Source organism: Taurulus bubalis (genome assembly GCF_910589615.1).
Source record: "Taurulus bubalis genome assembly, chromosome: 7".
In the NCBI taxonomy this organism is placed as follows: Eukaryota; Metazoa; Chordata; class Actinopteri; order Perciformes; family Cottidae; genus Taurulus; species Taurulus bubalis.
Window position 1 is genome coordinate 27,288,746 of NC_136595.1, and position 21,938 is coordinate 27,310,683.

Here is a 21,938-nt window from a genome sequence, read left to right on the forward strand (position 1 = left end):
CATCCTATGTCTTGTAGACTATTATATGGCTAATAGATATTCATGGTCTATTTTATATATATATATATTATTATTATTATTATTATATATAAATATTTGTCTTTTATTCTTTAAAAAAACAATCATAAAAGGCACATTTGGAGAATATATTCATTAAACAAATCATAGTGAATTCACCAGACAGTATTTAACTCAAGTCAATCAAGATACATTATGTACAGAACTATTAAACAGAGAAAGTCGTAAATAAGGAAAACATTAATACAAACAATGTTTATCTTAAATACATAAAGGCATTTCTGAAAAGTAACTGTCTACTGGCTATATTATTGTACACAAGAACTAACACTATGGAAAAATGTGATTTAAGAAGAAAAAAAACATATATAAAAATATAAGTAAATATAAGTTATTTAAAACTTAAAGCAGCATAACTCCACCACCGCTGTGAGGTCTAGACATAAGCATGGCAAAATAGTTAAAAAGTTAAATGCGTATGGGTGTGATATTACTGTGATATATTAGTGGGATATATTAGTGGGATATATTAGTGGGATATTACTGTGATATTAGTGTGGATATTAGTGTACCACAGTGGTGGGCCGTCAGGGCCTGCTAAGCCTCCTCTGCTGGCCTAAACAGAATCCCAAAGTTAATTTTTTAATTTAATTGTTTTTCACAAATATACTACATGTATTATAATTATTTTCCCAATCAGGGTTTGACAAACTGGGCGGCGTCTTTGACGTGCAGGGCCTGCGAGGTGGCGTGGACGTGTGATTGGTTAGTGGCCCAGCGAGACCATTAACATGCGCTGTGATTAAGGGTTTTAAATTATATTATTATTATATTTAATCCCAGCTCATTCGGCAGATTAAACCCAGAACCCAGATTTCATGTCGTGTCTTTTCTTTAAATATGTCGACCAAGACGACGGGGAAGCGTCTCTCTGGCTTCACCCTCTGGTGTTAAGAAGTGAGAGGAAAGGTGCGCCGGTGTGGTGGTGATCGGTCTGAAAAACTAGTGCCTATAATTTAAAATGTCACTTGTTGGTCCGTTTATCATTTTTGTGCCAATTTCTGTTCTTTGTTGCCGATATCGTTTGCATTTCTGCTCGAGTGATTTGCCTTTTTTGTGTTTTGTTTGTTTTTTGTAACTGAATCGATGCATTTATTATATTTTGCTTTAAAAACAAAAATGTTTGAAATGCGCCTTCATATTTATGTCAAAATCTTCATTCTGTAAATGAAACTATTTATTGGAGAGAGGTGCCTCTGTCAGCGCTCAGATTCAGTCGGGGAGCTCGAAGCGAATGTTGCAAAAAAGACAAAAGCAAAGTTTCACACCTTTTGTGTGGAAAGTTTTTGTTATTGGAACTTTTTTTTATATCACCACCATGAGTTCAGTTCCCCTGTTGCAAAGTCACATTTCAAAATAAAAGCTGAGGAGTCTTTCTCTCGTTTTGCTCTTTTTTTAACTCGTCTGCATGAAAAAGGTTTAGATTATTATGTCGTCTGTTATTTTACATAAATATATATAAATATATAACCATCTAATTCAAGATGTTAAGTTAATTATGTGTGGAGAATATTTGATGTGCACAGAGGTCAAAATCTGTTGTTATTTTTCAGAGTTTCCTGAGGATAAAATGATCATTTACACATTTATCTTAATTATGATCATAACAGGTGAATGTGTCTACCTGTTGATTAAACTATTTAAAGGTCTTTATTATTATTATATGCACAACAGTTACTTGACAGATATGTAAACAATGAAAATCTGATATGTTAATAAAGTAATTACATTATTTATCAAATAATTAAATAGATGTGATCATTTGTGTAAGACATTAATGCAAATTAAGAAATGGAACTAAACAGGAATAAAGTAAATGTGACATCCAAAAATATATTTAGCTCTATAAGAAATGTGTGTGTAAATATATGTATATATATATATATATAAACATTTGATATACATGGAAATATATATTAGAAAAAATATATAAAAGAAATATATTTGTATATATAATACTAAATGCATATGAAAATGAAAATATATAGAATAGGTAAAGGGACAAATATGTAAATAAACATTTGTAAAATATAGTTATAAATGTATATATAATGCTTGTTGTTGCAATGCAGTTCAATTCCTTGTTGCCACGGCAACGACAGAGACACAGAGCCAGAGATTCCGTTTGCAGGGCTTGGTGAGGTCACAGATGCCAGTCGCTTTGATCTGAGATCTGAGATCTTTATATATAGACAGACTTCTTTACCAACAGTAGGCGCGTCTTTTTCAAGATAGTTTACTCGACCTATTTGTTTCTTTATCTCCCGATAAACATCCAAGTTTGTCCAGTATTCGTATTGAAAACCTCACAGTGTAATTTACACAGCAAAGCAAGAATTTATTTCTTTCCTTTGCAAGAATCATCTCTAACCAACAACATGATTCCAGCCAGATGCATCCGGTTGCAGAGAGAGGGCATTGAACAACACGTTGCTCTCCGTCAACCGCGCCTGAGACCAGGTGCACTGCCTTTAGTTCAACAACAAGGCTTTGTCAAGCCGGAGTGGAACCCCACACCAGTCCATGAACAACAGGCTTTAAGCGCCATGGTCCATCCCATCGAGGAACCGGAGAAGGAAATGGTAATCCTCAACAATTTCCTAACACAGCTGAAGGCTCTCTGCCTCGAAATACATAGAAGCCAAGCAAAGTTCGATTCCTGGGAACATCTGGACGTTGTACAGAAAAGAACTCAACAGTTCAATGTACAAAAGAGCGCTACCAAAAAAGCGTGTGACGCCGTTCGTAAAGAAGTGAGAGCGCTTCTTGATAAGTCTACAAACCACAACCTGTTTGTGACGATGCTCAACGCTTCAAAAGCCGAGAAAGAAGCTATGGATCAAGAGTATGAAGCTCTGCTGCAAACCATGCAGGACCAGCAGGCAAAGCAGAAGAGTTTCGAGCAACTCAAGACGGACACTGCCGTTGAAAGGCAGAAGAATGCAGAATTCAAGAAACAACTGATGTTTCTTGAAAATCAACAAAAAGAGCTTGCTTTGGATGAAGCATTGCTAGTCTGCAAAAGAGCCGACAGAGAGTCGGTCAGACAAGAAAACTGCATCTTGCAACGTAAGATCCAAGGGTTGCAGAAGGTAGTACAGTCAGGAGAAGCTGTGAGGACAGCAAACCTGACCACGCAAGCGTCAATTGACGAGGAAAACCTCCTCAATAAGACGCTGCAGGAGGAACTTCAGCAACTCAACCAGAAGCTAGTCGAGGTCGAGCTCTGGAAGAGCACGAACACCGAACTACAGGCCCGGTCTGACTCTTTAATGAGAGAAAACTGCACCTTGCAACAGAACATCCAGGAGTTGCAGAAGGTAGTACAGTCAGGAGAAGCTGTGAGGACAGCAAACCTGACCACCAAAGCTACCATTGACGAAGGAAGCCTCCGCAATAAGGCTCTCGAGGAGGAACATCAGCAACTCAATCAGAAGCTTGTCGAGGTCGAGCTCTGGAAGAGCACGACCACCGAACTACAGGCCCGGTCTGACTCTTTAATGAGAGAAAACTGCACCTTGCAACAGAACATCCGGGAGTTGCAGAAGGTAGTACAGTCAGGAGAAGCTGTGAGGACAGCAAACCTGACCACCAAAGCTACCATTGACGAAGGAAGCCTCCGCAAAAAGGCTCTCGAGGAGGAACTTCAGCAACTCAACCAGAAGCTTGTCGAGGTCGAGCTCTGGAAGAGCACGACCACCGAACTACAGGCCCGGTCTGACTCTTTAATGAGAGAAAATGAGAGCCTGAGAATTCAAATCCAATCCGCCAACGAGGAGTTTGAGATTGGAGATCGTTTCAAGCGGAATTTCACGGTCTTAGAAGACATGGAAAGAACCCTGCTGGGAGAGAACGAGGTGTTGTTTAACAGCCACAAAGAGGTCCTCCTCAAAATCCTGAGCCAGGAAGATTACAAGAGTAAGCATGATCTTCTAAAGAACCAGACCGACGCCTTGAAGGAGCAAAATGTCTCTTACACTCAAGCAGTCCAAGAGTTGAGCAGCAGACTTGAAGATCTCATTGCCTTTAAAACGAACTACAAGGCAATGAAACCAGAAAAGACCATTCTCACCAGGCAGAAGAACACCCTGAAGAAGCAAATGAAGGTCCTGGAGACAAAAGTCTCACGTGCAAAGAGCTACGAGGACAAAAGTACTGGGATTGAATCGGACGTTGTGACCCTGACCCAGGAAAATGGCGCCCTTCAACACCAAGTCGATGAGCTCAACAAATCACTGAATGATGCTTCCTCCGACGGTCCTTCCACGCCTTAAATTCATGAACGTTCTTTTTTTACAATTTTATGTTTTAAAGGGGGTATTCCGGGTGATCCGGTTTCCTCTCTTAAAAACATATTTTTTCACTTTAATTTATATGTTTTAAAGGGGGTATTCCGGGTGATCCGGTTTCCTCTCTTAAAAACATATTTTTTCACTTTAATTATATGTTTTAAAGGGGGTATTCCGGGTGATCCGGTTTCCTCTCTTAAAAACATATTTTTTTACTTTAATTTATATGTTTTAAAGGGGGTATTCCGGGTGATCCGGTTTCCTCTCTTAAAAACATATTTTTTCACTTTAATTTATATGTTTTAAAGGGGGTATTCCGGGTGATCCGGTTTCCTCTCTTAAAAACATATTTTTTTACTTTAATTTAAATGTTTTAAAAGGGGTATTCCGGGTGATCCGGTTTCCTCCTTTTAAAACATGAATTATAGTAAAAAAATTATGTGTTTAAGTGGGTATTCCGGGTGATCCGGTTTCCTCCCTTAAAAACATATTTTTTTACTTGAATTTAAATGTTTTAAAGGGGATATTCCGGGTGATCCGGTTTACTCCCTTTAAAACATAAATTAAAGTTAAAAAAACATGTTTTTTTGAGGGTATTCCGGGTTATTCGGTTTCCTCCCTTAAAAACATATAAATTCAAGTAAAAAAATATGTTTTTAAGGGGGTATTCTGATGATCCGGATTCCTCTCTTTAAAACATATAAATTCAAGTAAAAAAATATGTTTTTAAGGTGGTATCCCGGGTGATCCGGTTTCCTCTCTTAAAAACTTATAAACTAAAGTAAAAAAATATGTTTTTAAGGTGGTATCCCGGGTGATCCGGTTTCCTCCTTTTAAAACATAAATTCAAGTAAAAAAATATGTTTTTAAGGAGGTATTCCGGTGATCCGGTTTCCACCCTTAAAAACATTTTCTTTGATTGATATAGTTCTTTGGGTTTTAACCGGGTGATCCGGTTTTCTCCTTAATAAAGGACTATAAATAAAGATTTCTTGAAATGTATTTTCAGTGTCAGATTCAAATAAGTATTTCTATTTTGATTTGTCTCTCCTTATCATGTTCTGTCAGAAGTTGTTAATAAAATACTTAATCACCTTCATACTCCATGAATTTCTGATGAACATGATTTGATGGTTTCTGAAGTAAAAACTAATTTTAGGCGTCTAGAATATGTCCACGGCAGCATATTGATTTATTAGTGTATGTATTAGTAAAGAAACACTGAGTATGGAGAAGCATACACACTTCAAAACATCCAAACTGTCCCTTTAAGATGCATTTCCCAAAACAACCCTTTCTTTAATACGATTACTGATAAAAAAAAATCTGTATTTTAGTTAATTTCTGGGTCAATATATTTCAAAATAAAATTAAAATTAAAGTTAACTGTTATTCTCACCTAAACCCTTCCATTTCCACATCTTAATATAAAACTGTTTATATGAACGAGCTCCTCCGGAGAGACGAAGCACTTGAATGTGCCGCAAACACAAAAACAACAACAACAACTGGCAGTATTTTGGCACAAATCCAGACGTCGACCCCTCGAGGGGTGAAGAGACGCTGCTGCTCGTCTCCCACACATTCCCTCACCCTAAAACGGGTGAAACGTAGCAAGGGATGACAAGTTTCACACGCAGCTCAGCCCATTTCCCCGTGGAGCAGAGTTCATTACGACAATGAAACCTGGGAGAGCGTTCTTTAACTTGATTACGGGCTATTATGGGCATGCATTGGCATTCATAACCGGATCGTCCTCGAGGGTGCAGAATAAGACAATATGAAACCTGAAATGTAGCACGCGGTTCCTCTAACTGCTGAGTGTGAAGACGAGTCTCTGCTCGGATCCTTCAGAGGACACATCAAGGAGAGGAGGAGGAGGAGGAGGAGGAGGAGGAGGAGGAGGAAGAAGAAGAGAAAGTAGTAGGCCTTCTTTCCTCCCTCCCTCCTTCCTTTCCTCCTTTCTTTCTTTCCTCTTTCCTTACATCTGCATGCAGTGTCTTGTGGCTTCGTGCCCCGGGGGATTTGCCAATTATAATAAAAGATAGTCTGCTCATTTTCTTTGGATATGCAAATATTATTTTAGAGTTTTCACATTTTATATATTATTGCATTCATTTTGTTAAACACATATTTCTTCAGTTAAAATCAAAAACGCATGCTGTCTACCTGAGTGGACATTTACAAATAAAAAGAAATAAAAAAGAAACTGGATAAAGAAATAAAATTTAAAAAAAAGTTTCATGCCGAAAGAGCAATAAAAACCCTTTGTAAAAAAATCCTATTTATAAAAAAAATCCTACATATATATATATATATATATATATATATATATATATATATATATATATATATATATATATATATATATTGGAGAGGAGCCAGATGCGAGCCTGATGAGTCACCAATGGGTGCTGTCCCGCCCCGGTGCCCTGAAGACATGTGACGTCACTCAGACAGAGCAGATCTCCTACCCTCCAGGATCCGTGCGTAAAAAGCGCAACAACAAGAAACGGGCGCAGATATGCACACTAGAATGTGTCTTTAGAGAGTCTACGTTCTAGTCTTTAAGTGACAGAGAGTCTACGTTCTAGTCTTTAAGTGACAGAGAGTCTACGTTCTAGTCTGTAAGTGGCAGAGACTCTCCGTTGGGTTTTATTCCCCTAATGGAAAACTGTAAATATGTCATAACTGGACTGATATTCTGGGACCTTTTCTCCTTATGACGTAGCAGAGCGCAGCGTAAAGGGCAGCGCGTTATTGATATTCCCTCTCTCTCTCTTTCCCTCCTTCCCTCTCTGTCTCTCCCTCTCTCTTCTCTCTCTCTCCCTCCCTCCCTCCTTCCCTCTCTGTCCCTCCCTCTCTCTATTTCTCTCTCTCTCTCTCTCTCTCTCTCTCTCTCTGGGAGCCAATCCGCGGCCCCAGTCTGCCTCAGAGAGTCTCTTTAAGACCAGTAGCGCCATCATGGCCCCCAGCGCGTCCTCGGACCAGTGAGCGCTGTTTCTCGGTGCCAGTGCGCCACTAGGGTCATTACGCACGAGCCTCTCCTGGTGCGCCATGGAGAACTCCAGCCTGCTGGGCGGCTTCACGGACTTTATGTCGGGCACTTTGGAGCAGGTCGTGGCTCATCCAAAGGACACTGCCGTGGCGGGGCTGGTGGCCATCTTCCGGGAGGAGAGCGCGTCCGGAGCTGGGTTCATGGCCGCGCCGCCGCCGGACCCCGCTCACCTGGTGCCCGCCTTCTGGGACTCCCCGCTCAGCCACGGGATCAACGTGTTCGTGGGACTGGTGCTGTGCTTTACCATGCTGGGGCTGGGCTGCACGGTGGAGATCAGCCAGCTCGGGGAGCACGTGCGCAGACCCGTCGGGGTGCTGCTGGCGCTGGTGTGCCAGTTCGTCATCATGCCCCTGGTGGCCTTCCTGCTGGCGCTGGCCTTCTCTCTGGACGACGTGGCGGCCATGGCGGTCCTGCTCTGCGGCTGCTGCCCGGGAGGGAACCTCTCCAACATCATGTGTCTACTGGTGAACGGGGAGATGAATCTCAGGTAGATATACTTTACATATCTCCACAAACAAATCAGGGAGTTATGAAGTGGAACTACAAAGGTACAAGGTGATCTACGTTGCGCGTATTATTCAGCACATTACGCACTGGAGGAACGGGGACTTTGGTGCAACTTTACGCGCGACTTCAAGTTCTTCACGCGGCTCTTAACTCACTGAGTTTCCTGTCAAACTGAAACCTGATCCCACAGTGTGACCGAACCCCAACTCCTGGTTTAAACTGGTCTCGCGGTTTAAACTGATCTGCGTCTCCTCCCCAGCATCGTCATGACCATATCCTCCACCCTGCTGGCGCTCGTGCTGATGCCGCTGTGCCTGTGGATCTACAGCCGGGCCTGGATCAACACCCCGGTGGTGGACCTCATGCCCTTTGGGGCCATCATCCTGACCCTGTGCAGCACCCTCATCCCCATCGGGCTGGGGGTGCTGCTGAGGTACCGGTACACGCGCGTGGCCGACGTGGTTTTAAAGGTAATTGAAGAGAAGTCTCTCAAAGTTACTTTTACATTTAACCGATGAGCTGAGCGAGTTAAATGAATTAAACTGAGGTTACTTTAGACCGCGTGTACCTTCGGTTAAGAACCTTTTGCCCAAAAGCGCAATGCGTAATTTCCCTGTTTTAAGTAGAGGGGGATGCAGTGACGTCAGAGGCGCTGCCCGGAAGAGCTCCGCCCCTCTCATTTGATAAAAGCAACACATGAGGTTGGGTCGCGTCCACCATGTTAAAGTAGACAGTGACGTCAGCAGCATGAGGCCTTCATCCTTCACGCAGACTCCATCCCTGTTTAAAAAAAAAAACGTCTTTATTTTCATGGCACAAAGTCTCGATACTGAGACCAAAAAATAATTCAGTTTAGCTTCTAACTAAAAGTGAAAAGAGGCATCAGAGTGCAGGGCAATGTGACACGTTGATACATAATAAATATGGCATAAAGAGTATGTGGAATAAGCAGTAGATAAGGAACATAGATATTCGGACATGTCCATCATGTCGTCTCTGAACACAATGAAACAATCCAGATGTGCTCTGAGGGACTTTACATCCAAACCTCTGGAGGAACCTACAAGACAATTTACACGTGGCCCCGCCCCCTTTTGAAGGGACCAAAAGTAACATAATCATAAATCAAATTGTCACTTTTGATATATGGTTGCAAGTCAATGACGGCCTGAAGGAACCCACAGACACGGGGCATTTCCCCCTCAGCTTTGTCTTCAGCAAGAGAAAAGCACGCTTCAAGGTTCAAGGTTCTTTATTTGCCATTTGTGCTTAGACCAACAGTCCAGACACGTTGGACTTGTTGTGCAGGAATCTCTGTCAACAGTTTAGGAAAGAAAAACACACTATAATAAGTAAGAAAATATATATAAAAACACTATCCATAAAGTGGTAATATGTACACTTTTAGATACAGTTTTAAAAACAAGTTCTCAAAAAACTCTTCGGGTCATCGTCCATCTCCAATGAGTTTTGCAGCTGTCATGCTGCTGCTTCTGTCAGCCGTCACGTCATCAATAAATACGATGGAACCGGTTCCATTGGCAGCCAGACATCCCATAATGCCACCACCACCATGCCTCACTGTGAGGCGGTTCCTTCTCTTCTCTTTCCAGTTGATCTTTGTCTCATCTGACCACAGGATGCTGCTCCTCTGGTCACACTGTGGTTACATGTAGTGGTTACATGTAGTGGTAACATGTAGTGGTTACATGTAGTGGTTACATGTAGTGGTTACATGTAGTGGTTACATGTAACCACTACATGTAACCACTACATGTAGTGGTTACATGTAGTGGTTACATATAGTGGTAACATGTACTGGTTACATGTAGTGGTAACATGTAGTGGTAACATGTAGTGGTAACATGTACTGGTTACATGTAGTGGTTACATGTAGTGGTAACATGTACTGGTTACATGTAGTGGTTACATGTAGTGGTAACATGTACTGGTTACATGTAGTGGTTACATGTAGTGGTAACATGTAGTGGTAACATGTAGTGGTAACATGTACTGGTTACATGTAGTGGTAACATGTAGTGGTAACATGTAGTGGTAACATGTACTGGTTACATGTAGTGGTTACATGTAGTGGTAACATGTACTGGTTACATGTAGTGGTTACATGTAGTGGTAACATGTAGTGGTAACATGTAGTGGTAACATGTACTGGTTACATGTAGTGGTAACATGTAGTGGTAACATGTACTGGTTACATGTAGTGGTAACATGTAGTGGTAACATGTACTGGTTACATGTAGTGGTTACATGTAGTGGTAACATGTACTGGTTACATGTAGTGGTTACATGTAGTGGTAACATGTAGTGGTAACATGTAGTGGTTACATGTAGTGGTTACATGTAGTGGTAACATGTAGTGGTAACATGTAGTGGTAACATGTAGTGGTTACATGTAGTGGTTACATGTAGTGGTAACATGTAGTGGTAACATGTAGTGGTTACATGTAGTGGTAACATGTAGTGGTAACATGTAGTGGTAACATGTACTGGTTACATGTAGTGGTTACATGTAGTGGTAACATGTACTGGTTACATGTAGTGGTTACATGTAGTGGTAACATGTAGTGGTAACATGTACTGGTTACATGTAGTGGTTACATGTAGTGGTAACATGTAGTGGTAACATGTAGTGGTAACATGTACTGGTTACATGTAGTGGTAACATGTAGTGGTAACATGTACTGGTTACATGTAGTGGTTACATGTAGTGGTAACATGTACTGGTTACATGTAGTGGTTACATGTAGTGGTAACATGTAGTGGTAACATGTAGTGGTTACATGTAGTGGTTACATGTAGTGGTAACATGTAGTGGTAACATGTAGTGGTAACATGTAGTGGTTACATGTAGTGGTTACATGTAGTGGTAACATGTAGTGGTAACATGTAGTGGTTACATGTAGTGGTAACATGTAGTGGTAACATGTAGTGGTAACATGTACTGGTTACATGTAGTGGTTACATGTAGTGGTAACATGTACTGGTTACATGTAGTGGTTACATGTAGTGGTAACATGTAGTGGTAACATGTAGTGGTAACATGTACTGGTTACATGTAGTGGTTACATGTAGTGGTAACATGTACTGGTTACATGTAGTGGTTACATGTAGTGGTAACATGTAGTGGTAACATGTAGTGGTAACATGTACTGGTTACATGTAGTGGTAACATGTAGTGGTAACATGTAGTGGTAACATGTACTGGTTACATGTAGTGGTTACATGTAGTGGTAACATGTAGTGGTAACATGTAGTGGTAACATGTACTGGTTACATGTAGTGGTTACATGTAGTGGTAACATGTACTGGTTACATGTAGTGGTTACATGTAGTGGTAACATGTACTGGTTACATGTAGTGGTTACATGTAGTGGTAACATGTAGTGGTAACATGTAGTGGTAACATGTACTGGTTACATGTAGTGGTAACATGTAGTGGTAACATGTAGTGGTAACATGTACTGGTTACATGTAGTGGTTATATGTAGTGGTTACATGTAGTGGTAACATGTAGTGGTAACATGTACTGGTTACATGTAGTGGTAACATGTAGTGGTAACATGTAGTGGTTACATGTAGTGGTTACATGTAGTGGTAACATGTAGTGGTAACATGTACTGGTTACATGTAGTGGTTACATGTAGTGGTAACATGTAGTGGTTACATGTAGTGGTTACATGTAGTGGTAACATGTAGTGGTAACATGTAGTGGTAACATGTACTGGTTACATGTAGTGGTAACATGTAGTGGTTACATGTAGTGGTTACATGTACTGGTTACATGTTGTGGTTACATATTGTGGTTACATGTAGTGATTACATGTAGTGGTTACATGTAGTGGTTACATGTTGTGGTTTACATGTAGTGGTTACATGTTGTGGTTTACATGTAGTGGTTTACATGTAGTGGTTACATGTAGTGGTTACATGTTGTGGTTACATGTAGTGGTTTACATGTAGTGGTTACATGTAGTGGTTACATGTTGTGGTTTACATGTAGTGGTTACATGTAGTGGTTTACATGTAGTGGTTACATGTAGTGGTTTACATGTAGTGGTTTACATGTAGTGGTTTACATGTAGTGGTTACATGTAGTGGTTACATGTTGTGGTTACATGTTGTGGTTTACATGTCGTGGTTACATGTTGTGGTTACATGTAGTGGTTTACATGTTGTGGTTTACATGTTGTGGTTACATGTAGTGACTACATGTAGTGGTTACATGTAGTGGTTACATGTAGTGGTTACATGTTGTGGTTACATGTTGTGGTAACATGTAGTGGTTACATGTAGTGGTTACATGTAGTGGTTACATGTTGTGGTTACATGTAGTGGTTACATGTTGTGGTTACATGTTGTGGTTACATGTTGTGGTTACATGTAGTGGTTACATGTAGTGGCAACATGTAGTGGCTACATGTTGTGGTTACATGTAGTGGTTACATGTAGTGGTTACATGTTGTGGTTACATGTAGGGGTTTACATGTAGTGGTTTACATGTTGTAGTTACATGTTGTGGTTACATGTTGTGGTTACATGTAGTGGTTACATGTTTTGGTTACATGTAGTGGTTACATGTTGTGGTTACATGTTGTGGTAACATGTAGTGGTTACATGTAGTGGTAACATGTAGTGGTTACATGTTGTGGTTACATGTTGTGGTTACATGTAGTGGTTACATAAAAAGCCATGTTATGGTACGTTTTGAAACACAATACATCGAAAAAAAGTCCACTATATAAAGTAAAGTAAGCTATCTAAAAAAGTATAGTATGTCCTTAAGATATCTTAGCGTAGTACGTCAGTACGTACGTTTTAATGTGAGTATAGTATGTAGGGAGAAAAGTAAATAATGTCATAGTTTGTGCTTCCTAAAAAAGTCATAAAAACAATATTTTATGAACCTTTGACAGTTACGTGTACTTCAAGGACAATACCCACCCCCCTCACCCTCCCCAGTATAAAATGGCTGACCCAGGTCTGGACCCTGTCTCCAGGTCTCCTTGTGGTCCCTGCTGGTCACCCTGGTGCTGCTCTTCATCCTGACCGGCGCCATGCTGGGCCCGGAGCTGCTGGCCACCATCCCGCCCTCCGTATACGCGGTGGCCGTGCTGATGCCGCTGTGCGGCTACGCGGCCGGCTACGGCCTCGCCGCGCTGTTCGACCTGCCGCCCAGCAGCCGGCGGTCCGTGTCCCTGGAGACCGGCTGCCAGAACGTGCAGCTGTGCACCGCCATCCTGAAGCTGGCCTTCCCGCCCCAGCTGATGGGGGGCATGTACATGTTCCCCCTGCTGTACGCGCTGTTCCAGGCGGCCGAGGCCGGCGTCTTCATCCTGGCCTACCGGCTTTACCGGAAGGAGGTGCTGCACAAGCCGGACGCCGCGGGCGGCGGCGGCGAGGACTCGGGCATCACGTACCAACGCTTCCAGGACGACGAGGACATGGACTCGACTTACGGCGCCGTGACGGTGAGCGACCCGAACTCCATCACGCTGGACCCCTGCCCCCCCGACCCCACGCCGGTCTGAGCAGACCGGCGATGTGGATCCGTCATGGTGAGCGCCGTCCTGCAGGGAGGCGATGACGGGACGTCCCAGATGATCACCGCCGACCCGACTGCTGGAAGAAATGTAATAAAAAAGGTGATTAATGTCATCAAGCTTTACGCATTCTGTTTGACAAAATCATCATTAGCGTTTTAAAACACCGCTGTGTGACCGGGCCTGGACACTCGAAACTATTATGGCGACTAATCGATGAGTTTAATCGAGTTTCTCGCTCAGCGCCTCTTTAGAATCTAGAGATTGTAAATGTGTTAATTACATTTGTTGGAAAAAAGTTATTAAGCATAAAAAAAGCCTTAAAAAACGACTACTGTAAAATTCTGGTTATAAGCCGCTACTTTTTTCCTCAGCTTCAATATCGGTGCGGCTAATTTGTGGATTTTTCCAATTCTATATTTAGCAGCAGTTGCAGAGACATCGCGAGGAGGCGCGGTGGAAAACAGGTCTGAAGCAGGGGTCCTAGAGGCAGGGTCCTAACCCAGCGAGCTGGCGAGCGCTAGCTGGCGAGCCCTAGCTGGCGAGCGGGGAGCTGGCGAGCGCTAGCTAGCAAGCGGGGAGCTAGTGCTGACAACACTGTTGTTTACTTGTTCTCAAACCGTGCAGCCACAAATTCATGTGGCAGCTACTGCTAGCGCTCGCGGAGCTGCAGCAGCTAGCTCCCTACTAGCTCCCTACTAGCTCCCTACTAGCTCCCCGAAAACCACCAAAGGTAGCGTCGCCCGACTCGGGCAGCGGGACGTGGGCAGTAGCAGCAGCAACAGCAACAGCGGATTATAAACCACCACGGCTTGTTTATGATTAAATACAACTTTTTAAAATGTATTTAGTAGATGCGGCTTATAACCTGCATTTTACGGCAATGTCTAAGAGATGTTTTCATTTGTTTTGTCATGAAAAAATAGCATAAAAACTACTTATGAAGGAAATAAATAAATAGAGTCGATGAGTTGATTTAACGACGGATCTGTAAAACAAAGAATCCCTCAAAATCAATCTAGAGTTTATAAATGAGGTTATTCATTTGTTGGAAGTTATTTAGCATGAAAAAGAGAAGCATGAAAACCGACTGGTGACGTGTAACGCTTTTCAAATCATTAAATCCTCATGAAACACGAGTCTGAGCTCCACAGACAACATGTACAATATGTGTATATTACATATAATACTATAAACTGTGTATCAAATAAATATGTAAAGACAGAAAAGTTAAAAACGTCTTCTTCTTCTTCTATTTCTTTTACTTCTCTTTCTTCTATTGTACTTTTACTCCTTCTTCTTCTTCTCCTATTTCTTCTTCTCCTTCTATTTTATTTCTTCTTCATCAGCTTCTTCTTCTACTTCTTTTTCTACAGTAACACAATCCACACATACCATTATCATTATTTATGAAAACCAAGACAGAACCGTTAAGACGAGTGTGACCTTATTAGTTAGAATCCTTTCCTCTCCTCTCTCCTCTCTCCTTGTTCCTCCATCAGATCCTAATAATCACCATTCATATTTAGATATTCATCTTCTTCTGAATATTGATTAGTATTATCAATATGTACATTATAAGAGCCGACAGCATCAAACCATAAACATATTTATATGATAATGAGTTTCAATTTAAACTCTTTGACACATATATACATTTTTTCTTCTCCTTTTTGTAAAGAGAAGCATATTCATGTTCTCACTTTAAAACGCACACGCACACGCACACACACACACACACGCACACACACACACACACACACACACACACACACACACACACACACACACACACCTGACCCTAATTGGCCTAATAGAAGAGTCCGCGTTGCCCAATCTACTTAAACGGAAACACCTGCAACTCGCGTCGGTTGAGCAAACATGGCGACGTACGGTGACGAGCCAGTCGACAGTTATTTCTATTCCTCTTACGGGCCCTACGGGGCCCGGTACCCGCGGGCCAAGGACGCGGGCTGGAAGTACAAGAGCTACCTGTCCCACTGCGGCGACGCGGCGGACGCCTTCAACAACCACCAGCGCGCGCAGCTCAAGTCCATCTTGTCCCAGATTAACCCCAAACTCACCCCGAGGCTGCGGAAGGCCAACACCAAGGACGTGGCGGTGCAGGTCAACCCGCGCAGCGACGCCGCGGTGCAGTGCTCCATCGGCCCGCGGACGCTGCTGGCCTGGAAGCGGGACTCCGGGCGCAGGAGGCGGCAGGAGCCCGCCGCGACGCGCGGAGGCGGCGGGAGCGGCAGCAGCGGCGGAAGCGGCAGCCCCAAGACGCCCGGCGGGGTGCGGTACCCGCGCACCCTCGCGGTGTATTCACCCATCGCCTACAGGAGCGTCACCTCCTTCCTGGTCGACGAAAACAACAACCCCAACATCAAAGAGGCCTCGTGCGGTGCCGCGCAGGTCGGAGAGACGCCCGGTGACCCGCCAGACTCCGCGGGGACGCGCGCCGGGAAGCTCCCGGAGCCTCACGGGAGCGAGCAGCTGGAGAGCGAAGAGCTGCTGCGCGCGGCCGAGGGGTCAAAGGGCAAGATGCGCGTGCGCTTCCAGGTGAGTTTCATCACGTGGTTATGGGAGGAAAGTAAACAAAACATTTACATTTACAAATGTAATATAATCTAGAGAAACGAGGAGTATAAATAAAACTATGAAATATGGAAAAATAAAACTCATTTGGACAGTTATTATTGGTGGTCATACATTTGAAGGGATATATATATATATATATTATACACTTTAAATTCACATAAAACTGCAGTAAATTTGGGGCGACTATTCTTTTATTGTTAAAATCTACTATATATAATCAGTATTAAGTGTTTTTTAACTTCAAACTGGAAGGAATATATACCAAAAGGCCTTGATAGCCTCTTTTATGCTTTTTATTTTAATTTGTTTTTACTTGTATAGATATATACTTTAATAATATATAATCAGATTATGGTCTTTATAATGTCAAAGCAGTAAACTAAAGCAAATAAAGGGTTAAACTTCAGAGATTTCATCCTAAACTGAGCTCATGTGACGTCATCATGAGGTCTGTCAGTTCAGGGCCCCTGACGCTGAATAAGGACATGACTTCAGGTGCTGTGGAGCTTTTAGATGGAAAGCCTCCTGATTCAGATGATACAATTAGGATTTTTATGACATTATCTTAATTAGATTGACTTATTTAAAAAGGTCATGTGGTTACTAGCTTTTTCACTGTGCAAAACGTCCTAAAGCAGCCGGATGTTGAGCATCTGTCTGCAGTGAAGAGACTCCCTGACTTTTTCCTTTTCGTCCTCAGTTTCTGGAGCAGAAGTACGGATATTACCACTGCAGAGAATGCAACGTGCGATGGGAGAGCGCCTACGTGTGGTGCGTTCAGGGCACCAACAAGGTGAGCTGCACTCATTCATGTCCCTGCCTTGTTTAAGACTAGTACTTCACCTCTGCACCAAACCAAGGGGAGCAAACTCTTCCAGTCATGACTCAGTCATGACTCACTGAAGCGCCTTGTTGTGTTTCAGGTTTACTTCAAACAGTTTTGTAGAAAATGCCAAAAGGACTTCAACCCGTACCGCGTGGAGGACATCACATGTCACGTAAGAACTCTAACTCCTCTAGATCCTGTGACCTCTAATGTGCCACGACTAACCAAGCATCTTCCTTCCTTCCTTCCAGACCTGCAACAAAGCTCGCTGCTCGTGCGCCGTGACGCAGCGGCACGTGGACCCCAAGCGGCCGCACCGACAGGACCTGTGCGGCCGCTGCAAAGGCAAGCGGCTCTCCTGCGAGAGCACCTTCAGCTTCAAGTACATCATCTAGAGCAGCGTCATCATCTAGAGCAGCGTCATCATCTAGAGCAGCGTCATCATCTAGAGCAGCGTCATCATCTAGAGCAGCGTCATCATCTAGAGCAGCGTCATCATCTAGAGCAGCGTCATCATCCAGAGCAGCGTCATCATCCAGAGCAGCTTCATCATCCAGGAGAGCGTGTGCGTTTCCTCTCGAGCTCAACTCTCCAAGACTAACTCACTTTTTGCAACGAATGAAAACAAAAAAAAATTGATGTTTCAAAACTTTATTTCGTGCCTGTTTTGTGTTGATGAAATTAAGCCCCACACAATTTTTTTGCTATATAATAAATGGCTACCTGCACTCTACTGAAGCTTTCTTTCCAGAAGGAACTGAAATACTAACATGGATGCTTTAAGGGACATTAAACTCCACACGGGTCTCCTGTAGATGAAAGAATTGTTGTTGCGCCTCTGATCTGGTGGTTTAGAGCTTTTTCACACATTATGGACCCACTGGGTTTTACACTAAAATATACCACGTTATGGTGGAAAATATACATTTAGAGTTGTCAAATTTAAAGATGCGTCTCAGATGTTCAGAACCAGAAGAAACTTCAACTGGTGACTGGCTGCATGCACACAGGTCAGAGGTCATTTTGGCTTTCAGTAGTCCAATAACAGATAAAATGAGGAACTACATCCATAAACTCACCTGGAACATTTTCACGACACTGAATAAAAAGGTGACTTTTCTGCACATGGACGACCACTTGCATGTTTTATGATAAAAGGTGAGTCTACATTGAAACATGTTGACTTTATTTTGGGGCTCGATCCCAACACCTTCAGTCTCATCACACAGTAAAAGAAAGCACTCTTATTGAACACCAAGCTCGAACTGTATTAGTTTTTATTCATCCAGAGAGAAGGCTGGTATGTGAGTGAAGGGGAAAAAAAACAAAACTGGTTTTATGCACCTCTACGTTAAAACATCTTCCAGGTAAATAATATATTCATTAAATAAGAACAGCATTCAAATGCACCAGACAAGCAGGGAAAAAAACAAAAGGAGCTGAGGAATGAGTACAGTGACGTGTTACGATGTGCCATGACGACGACCTCCAGAAAGCGGTCGGATCATTTAAAGTCCTGCGTTCACGAGTCGGTCGATCGAAACGGAAAAAAACTCAAAGTAACGTTGGACAAAAAAACAAAACTTCAGTCCTCCCTCTTCACGAGGGTCATGAGCGTCACAGTGGAGGAGAAGGGAATGCATACGGTCCAAAGGAACCTTTCTTTTTGCAAAAACTAAAAAAACAAAAAGGCGGCCTTTTGGGAAGTTTGGATGACGAAGGCGGAGCGGATCATCAGACTTCTTCCTGCGTCGCTTCATCCAGACGGGAAACAGTGCATCACACAAAGTACAGGGGAAATACTGGTTTTACACTATACATCTTCTAAAATATATACAGAGTAAAATAAGTTATGTTTCCATAAGGACTTGTCGCCAGTCTATATGCGTGTGTGTGTGTCACACAGTCTCTAAAGGCAGCTACTTATTTGGTTAAAGAGTGAGTGTCGAGGCTCTGAAAGCAGATCCATAAACAGATATATATATTTCTCTTTGTACACTCCCTGAAAGGCAGACGTGTCCCACAGGGCTACAATGTTAAATATCCTAACATTTTACAACCTAGGATTGTTAGCTCTAATAAAAAATACATTTCTCAAAAAAATATTCTTGCAGTGCTTCTTTTTTTCTTTTTCTTCCTGTTTTTCTCTGTTTCAAAGCATGCTTTAAAAAAAAAAAAAAAAAAAAAACGTTTTAATTAAAGATATTTTCTCCTGCGTTTTGCTTATGGATCTTGACGGTCTTGACTACATGCTCCCGAACCAGCACCCGGACCCGGACCACCCGGGTCCAGCAACAAAAAATACAAAATAAAAGTCCTCATCCCACTGCGTCCTCTCTTTGTTTCCCAGGTGAAAAACCACCACGCGACTTATTGCAACTGAATTTTGCACGTTTGGCTCGTCCTGGGAAAAGACGTTAGCTTGAAGCATTCATACGTGTAATAATAATATATATATATTAAGAGTCACAGTTATTCCCACTCATCCGTTAGCCCTTTATAGGTGAAGCCCCTCGCTGTCTACCCTCTCTCTACAGCTGAGGCGAGGTCTGTGTAGAGCAGGGGGGAAATACTAGTCCGGTCCGGTCCAGAGCCGCCGGCGCTCACAGCCCGGTGCTGAGCACGGTGGCGCCGAGCGGCTGGCCGGCCTGCGCCCGACTCAGAGCCTCTCGGATCTGCAGGTTGAGCTCGGTGAGCCGGGCGCTGGCCTGAGCCGGGTCCCTGCTGGGCCCGACCACGGCCAGGCAGCCGGTCTGGCCCAGCGTCTGGTGCCGGAAGTAGATGTGCAGCAGCGTCCGCACCGCGTCGTCCGCCGCGCCGCCGAAGATGTCGTCGGGCCACAGGGACCTGCAGAGGGGGATTGTGGGTAAGTTACTGAGCCGGTTAAGGGGTTGTGTACTTGGGGAGTATAGAAACTATTTACACGTCTGGGGATTTTACAAACACGGTCAGTTCATAAAAAAATTATAAAAATAAATAAAAATAAAAATGCATTTAATAATTAAATACAAATTAAATAAACTATTTAATTTATTAAATGTATAAAGTTAATACAGATAAAATACATAACATTTATAAAATTAATAACATTTATAAAAGAAAAAGAAAAAAAAAAGAAAAAGAATTAAGAAAATATAAATAATAAATAAAGATTAACAAAAGGTTAAGGGGTTGTGTACTTGGGGTAGAAAAACACTATTTACTATTGTGTAATATAAAAACTATTTACACGTCTGGGGATTTTACAAACACGGTCAGTTCAAAAAATTAAAAAAATTAAAAATAATAATAATAATAATTGATTTAATAAATAAATAAAAATGAAATAAACTATTTAATTTATAAAATGTATAACATTTATGAAATGAATAACATTTATAAAATGTATATAAAAAAGTATAACATTTATAAAATGGATAACATTTATACAATATAAATAAAAAAATAAAGATTAACAAAAAAATATATATAAATATAATTATACAAATATATATATACAAATAGATATAAAAAATGTATTTATAGAAATAAATAAATACAATATCATAATAAAAAAAAAGAGCGAAAGTTGGTAGCGGTTGCACCAGTACATCAATAAACCAGGATACAAATCATTTCCATCAGTCCCTTGACACGATCACTTATGAAATGCTCTTTGATTGGTTTCCTCGTCGCTCGCCTCACCTGAAGACTTTGACCTGTGAGAGCGCGGCGCTGAAGTCTCGCGCTCTCAGCGTCTCCAGCAGCGCCTGGATGGCGGCCTCGGTGTCGGTCGGGTTGGAGTCCGACGCGCTCGCGTCCTCCTGGCCGCCGCCTCCCGTCTCCGCCTCCTTCAGGCAGCTCTCCAGGACGGTGAGCTCCTCGGACATGTTGGTCACCTGAGAGACAAGGAGACATTAATCTCACTGCATGAATAATAAACCTCCGTAATTATTAACTGGAAGCGCCGACCCCATCGCTCAGTTAGAAGTCATTCGATTTCATTCGGCACAAATCGAATTAAAGCCCCAGCGAGACGCGGCAGCGACCGCCTTAAAGGGACAGTGACGTTCTACGAGGTCAGGACAGGAACTACAGAGTTCTACTGCAGGAGATGAGAGAACCAGACCGGAGAATACCAGCCCTGCTTGTATTTAGCAATAAAATATACTGTTAATGTATGTAAAGCATCATTTTAAATATAAAACTACGTAAAAAGACTTCCTGAGGCAACAAACTAGACGTATTCGTGCAGATGCAGTTCATTTGGTCTCACCTCGGCCTCCCTCTTGATGGTGTCCACCCTGCTGATGAGCTTGCAGTAGGCCTGGAACAGCAGCAGCAGCTGGAAGTGCAGCTTGTAGAGCCGGCGACACAACTCCAGCTCCTGCAGAGAGACAGCCGAGTCAGCAGGGAAGCCATGGCGGGTACAAGGAAATACAAATCACTGAGGTGAAGGTGTGATTAGACGGGGTCCTGGGTTAGAGATGAAAGGGTTAACGGGGCCTAGAGTTAGTCGTGAGGTCTCGATCAGAACACCCAGAGGAGGTCTCCGAGAGGCCGGACCCCCATCCAGGACCGCATGGAGGGAGGAACGTGAACGGATCTGAACCGGCGTGGGACCGGAACCAAAGACATGCAACACGGAAAGTAACTTCATCCTGACGACAATGACTACGTGCACAGAATATTACATCTGAAGAACACATTATATAGAGATATTAATATTCCAGTGATATCCTGTTCGCACGCGGCCCTTAAAATGCCTTTATGTCACTTTAAAGTTACGGCAAGGAACTTGGTTCTGGCGCCCCCTGTGGACGAGAGAGGTATTGCCTCTGAGCACCAGGGTCCCTTTAGAAAACCTCCTTTTACTGCTGGATCTGGACTGGTCTCTGCTGGATCTGGGTCTAGTCCACGGTGGACTGGTCTCTGCTGGAGTCTGAGCTGAAGGAGGTTCTGGTGAACCTGCATGATGTCATCTGGTTTCACCAGAATCCGACCCGGTGGCTTTGATGAGGATCTTTAAGAAGAACTCT

The 21,938-nt window shown here is 42.7% G+C and overlaps 3 protein-coding genes across 3 annotated transcripts in view; 2 read left to right on the top strand and 1 right to left on the bottom strand.

Annotated features, from left to right (window-relative positions):
* Positions 1-7,463: 7,463 nt before the first annotated feature.
* slc10a4 (solute carrier family 10 member 4) lies at positions 7,464-13,481 on the top strand (the record flags this gene model as incomplete). The annotated part of the gene is made up of 3 exons (XM_079221367.1): positions 7,464-7,912; positions 8,192-8,402; positions 12,951-13,481. The coding sequence occupies 3 exons, from the start codon at positions 7,464-7,466 to the stop codon at positions 13,479-13,481; spliced, it is 1,191 nt and encodes a 396-aa protein (XP_079077493.1).
* A 1,893-nt stretch (positions 13,482-15,374) lies between these two features.
* Positions 15,375-17,315, top strand: zar1 (zygote arrest 1; the record flags this gene model as incomplete). The annotated part of the gene is made up of 4 exons (XM_079221226.1): positions 15,375-16,055; positions 16,795-16,887; positions 17,018-17,092; positions 17,172-17,315. 4 exons carry the CDS (start codon positions 15,375-15,377, stop codon positions 17,313-17,315), a joined length of 993 nt encoding a protein of 330 aa, XP_079077352.1.
* An 865-nt stretch (positions 17,316-18,180) lies between these two features.
* fryl (furry homolog, like) overlaps positions 18,181-21,938 on the bottom strand; it is a 59,758-nt gene continuing 56,000 nt past the window's right edge. Inside the window, exons 57-59 of the mRNA XM_079221410.1 lie at positions 21,176-21,286; positions 20,605-20,798; positions 18,181-19,767 (exon numbers count right to left, since the gene is read on the bottom strand). Of these exons, the coding sequence (XP_079077536.1) occupies positions 19,524-19,767; positions 20,605-20,798; positions 21,176-21,286 (549 nt within the window). The 3' untranslated portion in view covers positions 18,181-19,523. The remainder of the gene's footprint in view (positions 19,768-20,604; positions 20,799-21,175; positions 21,287-21,938) is intronic.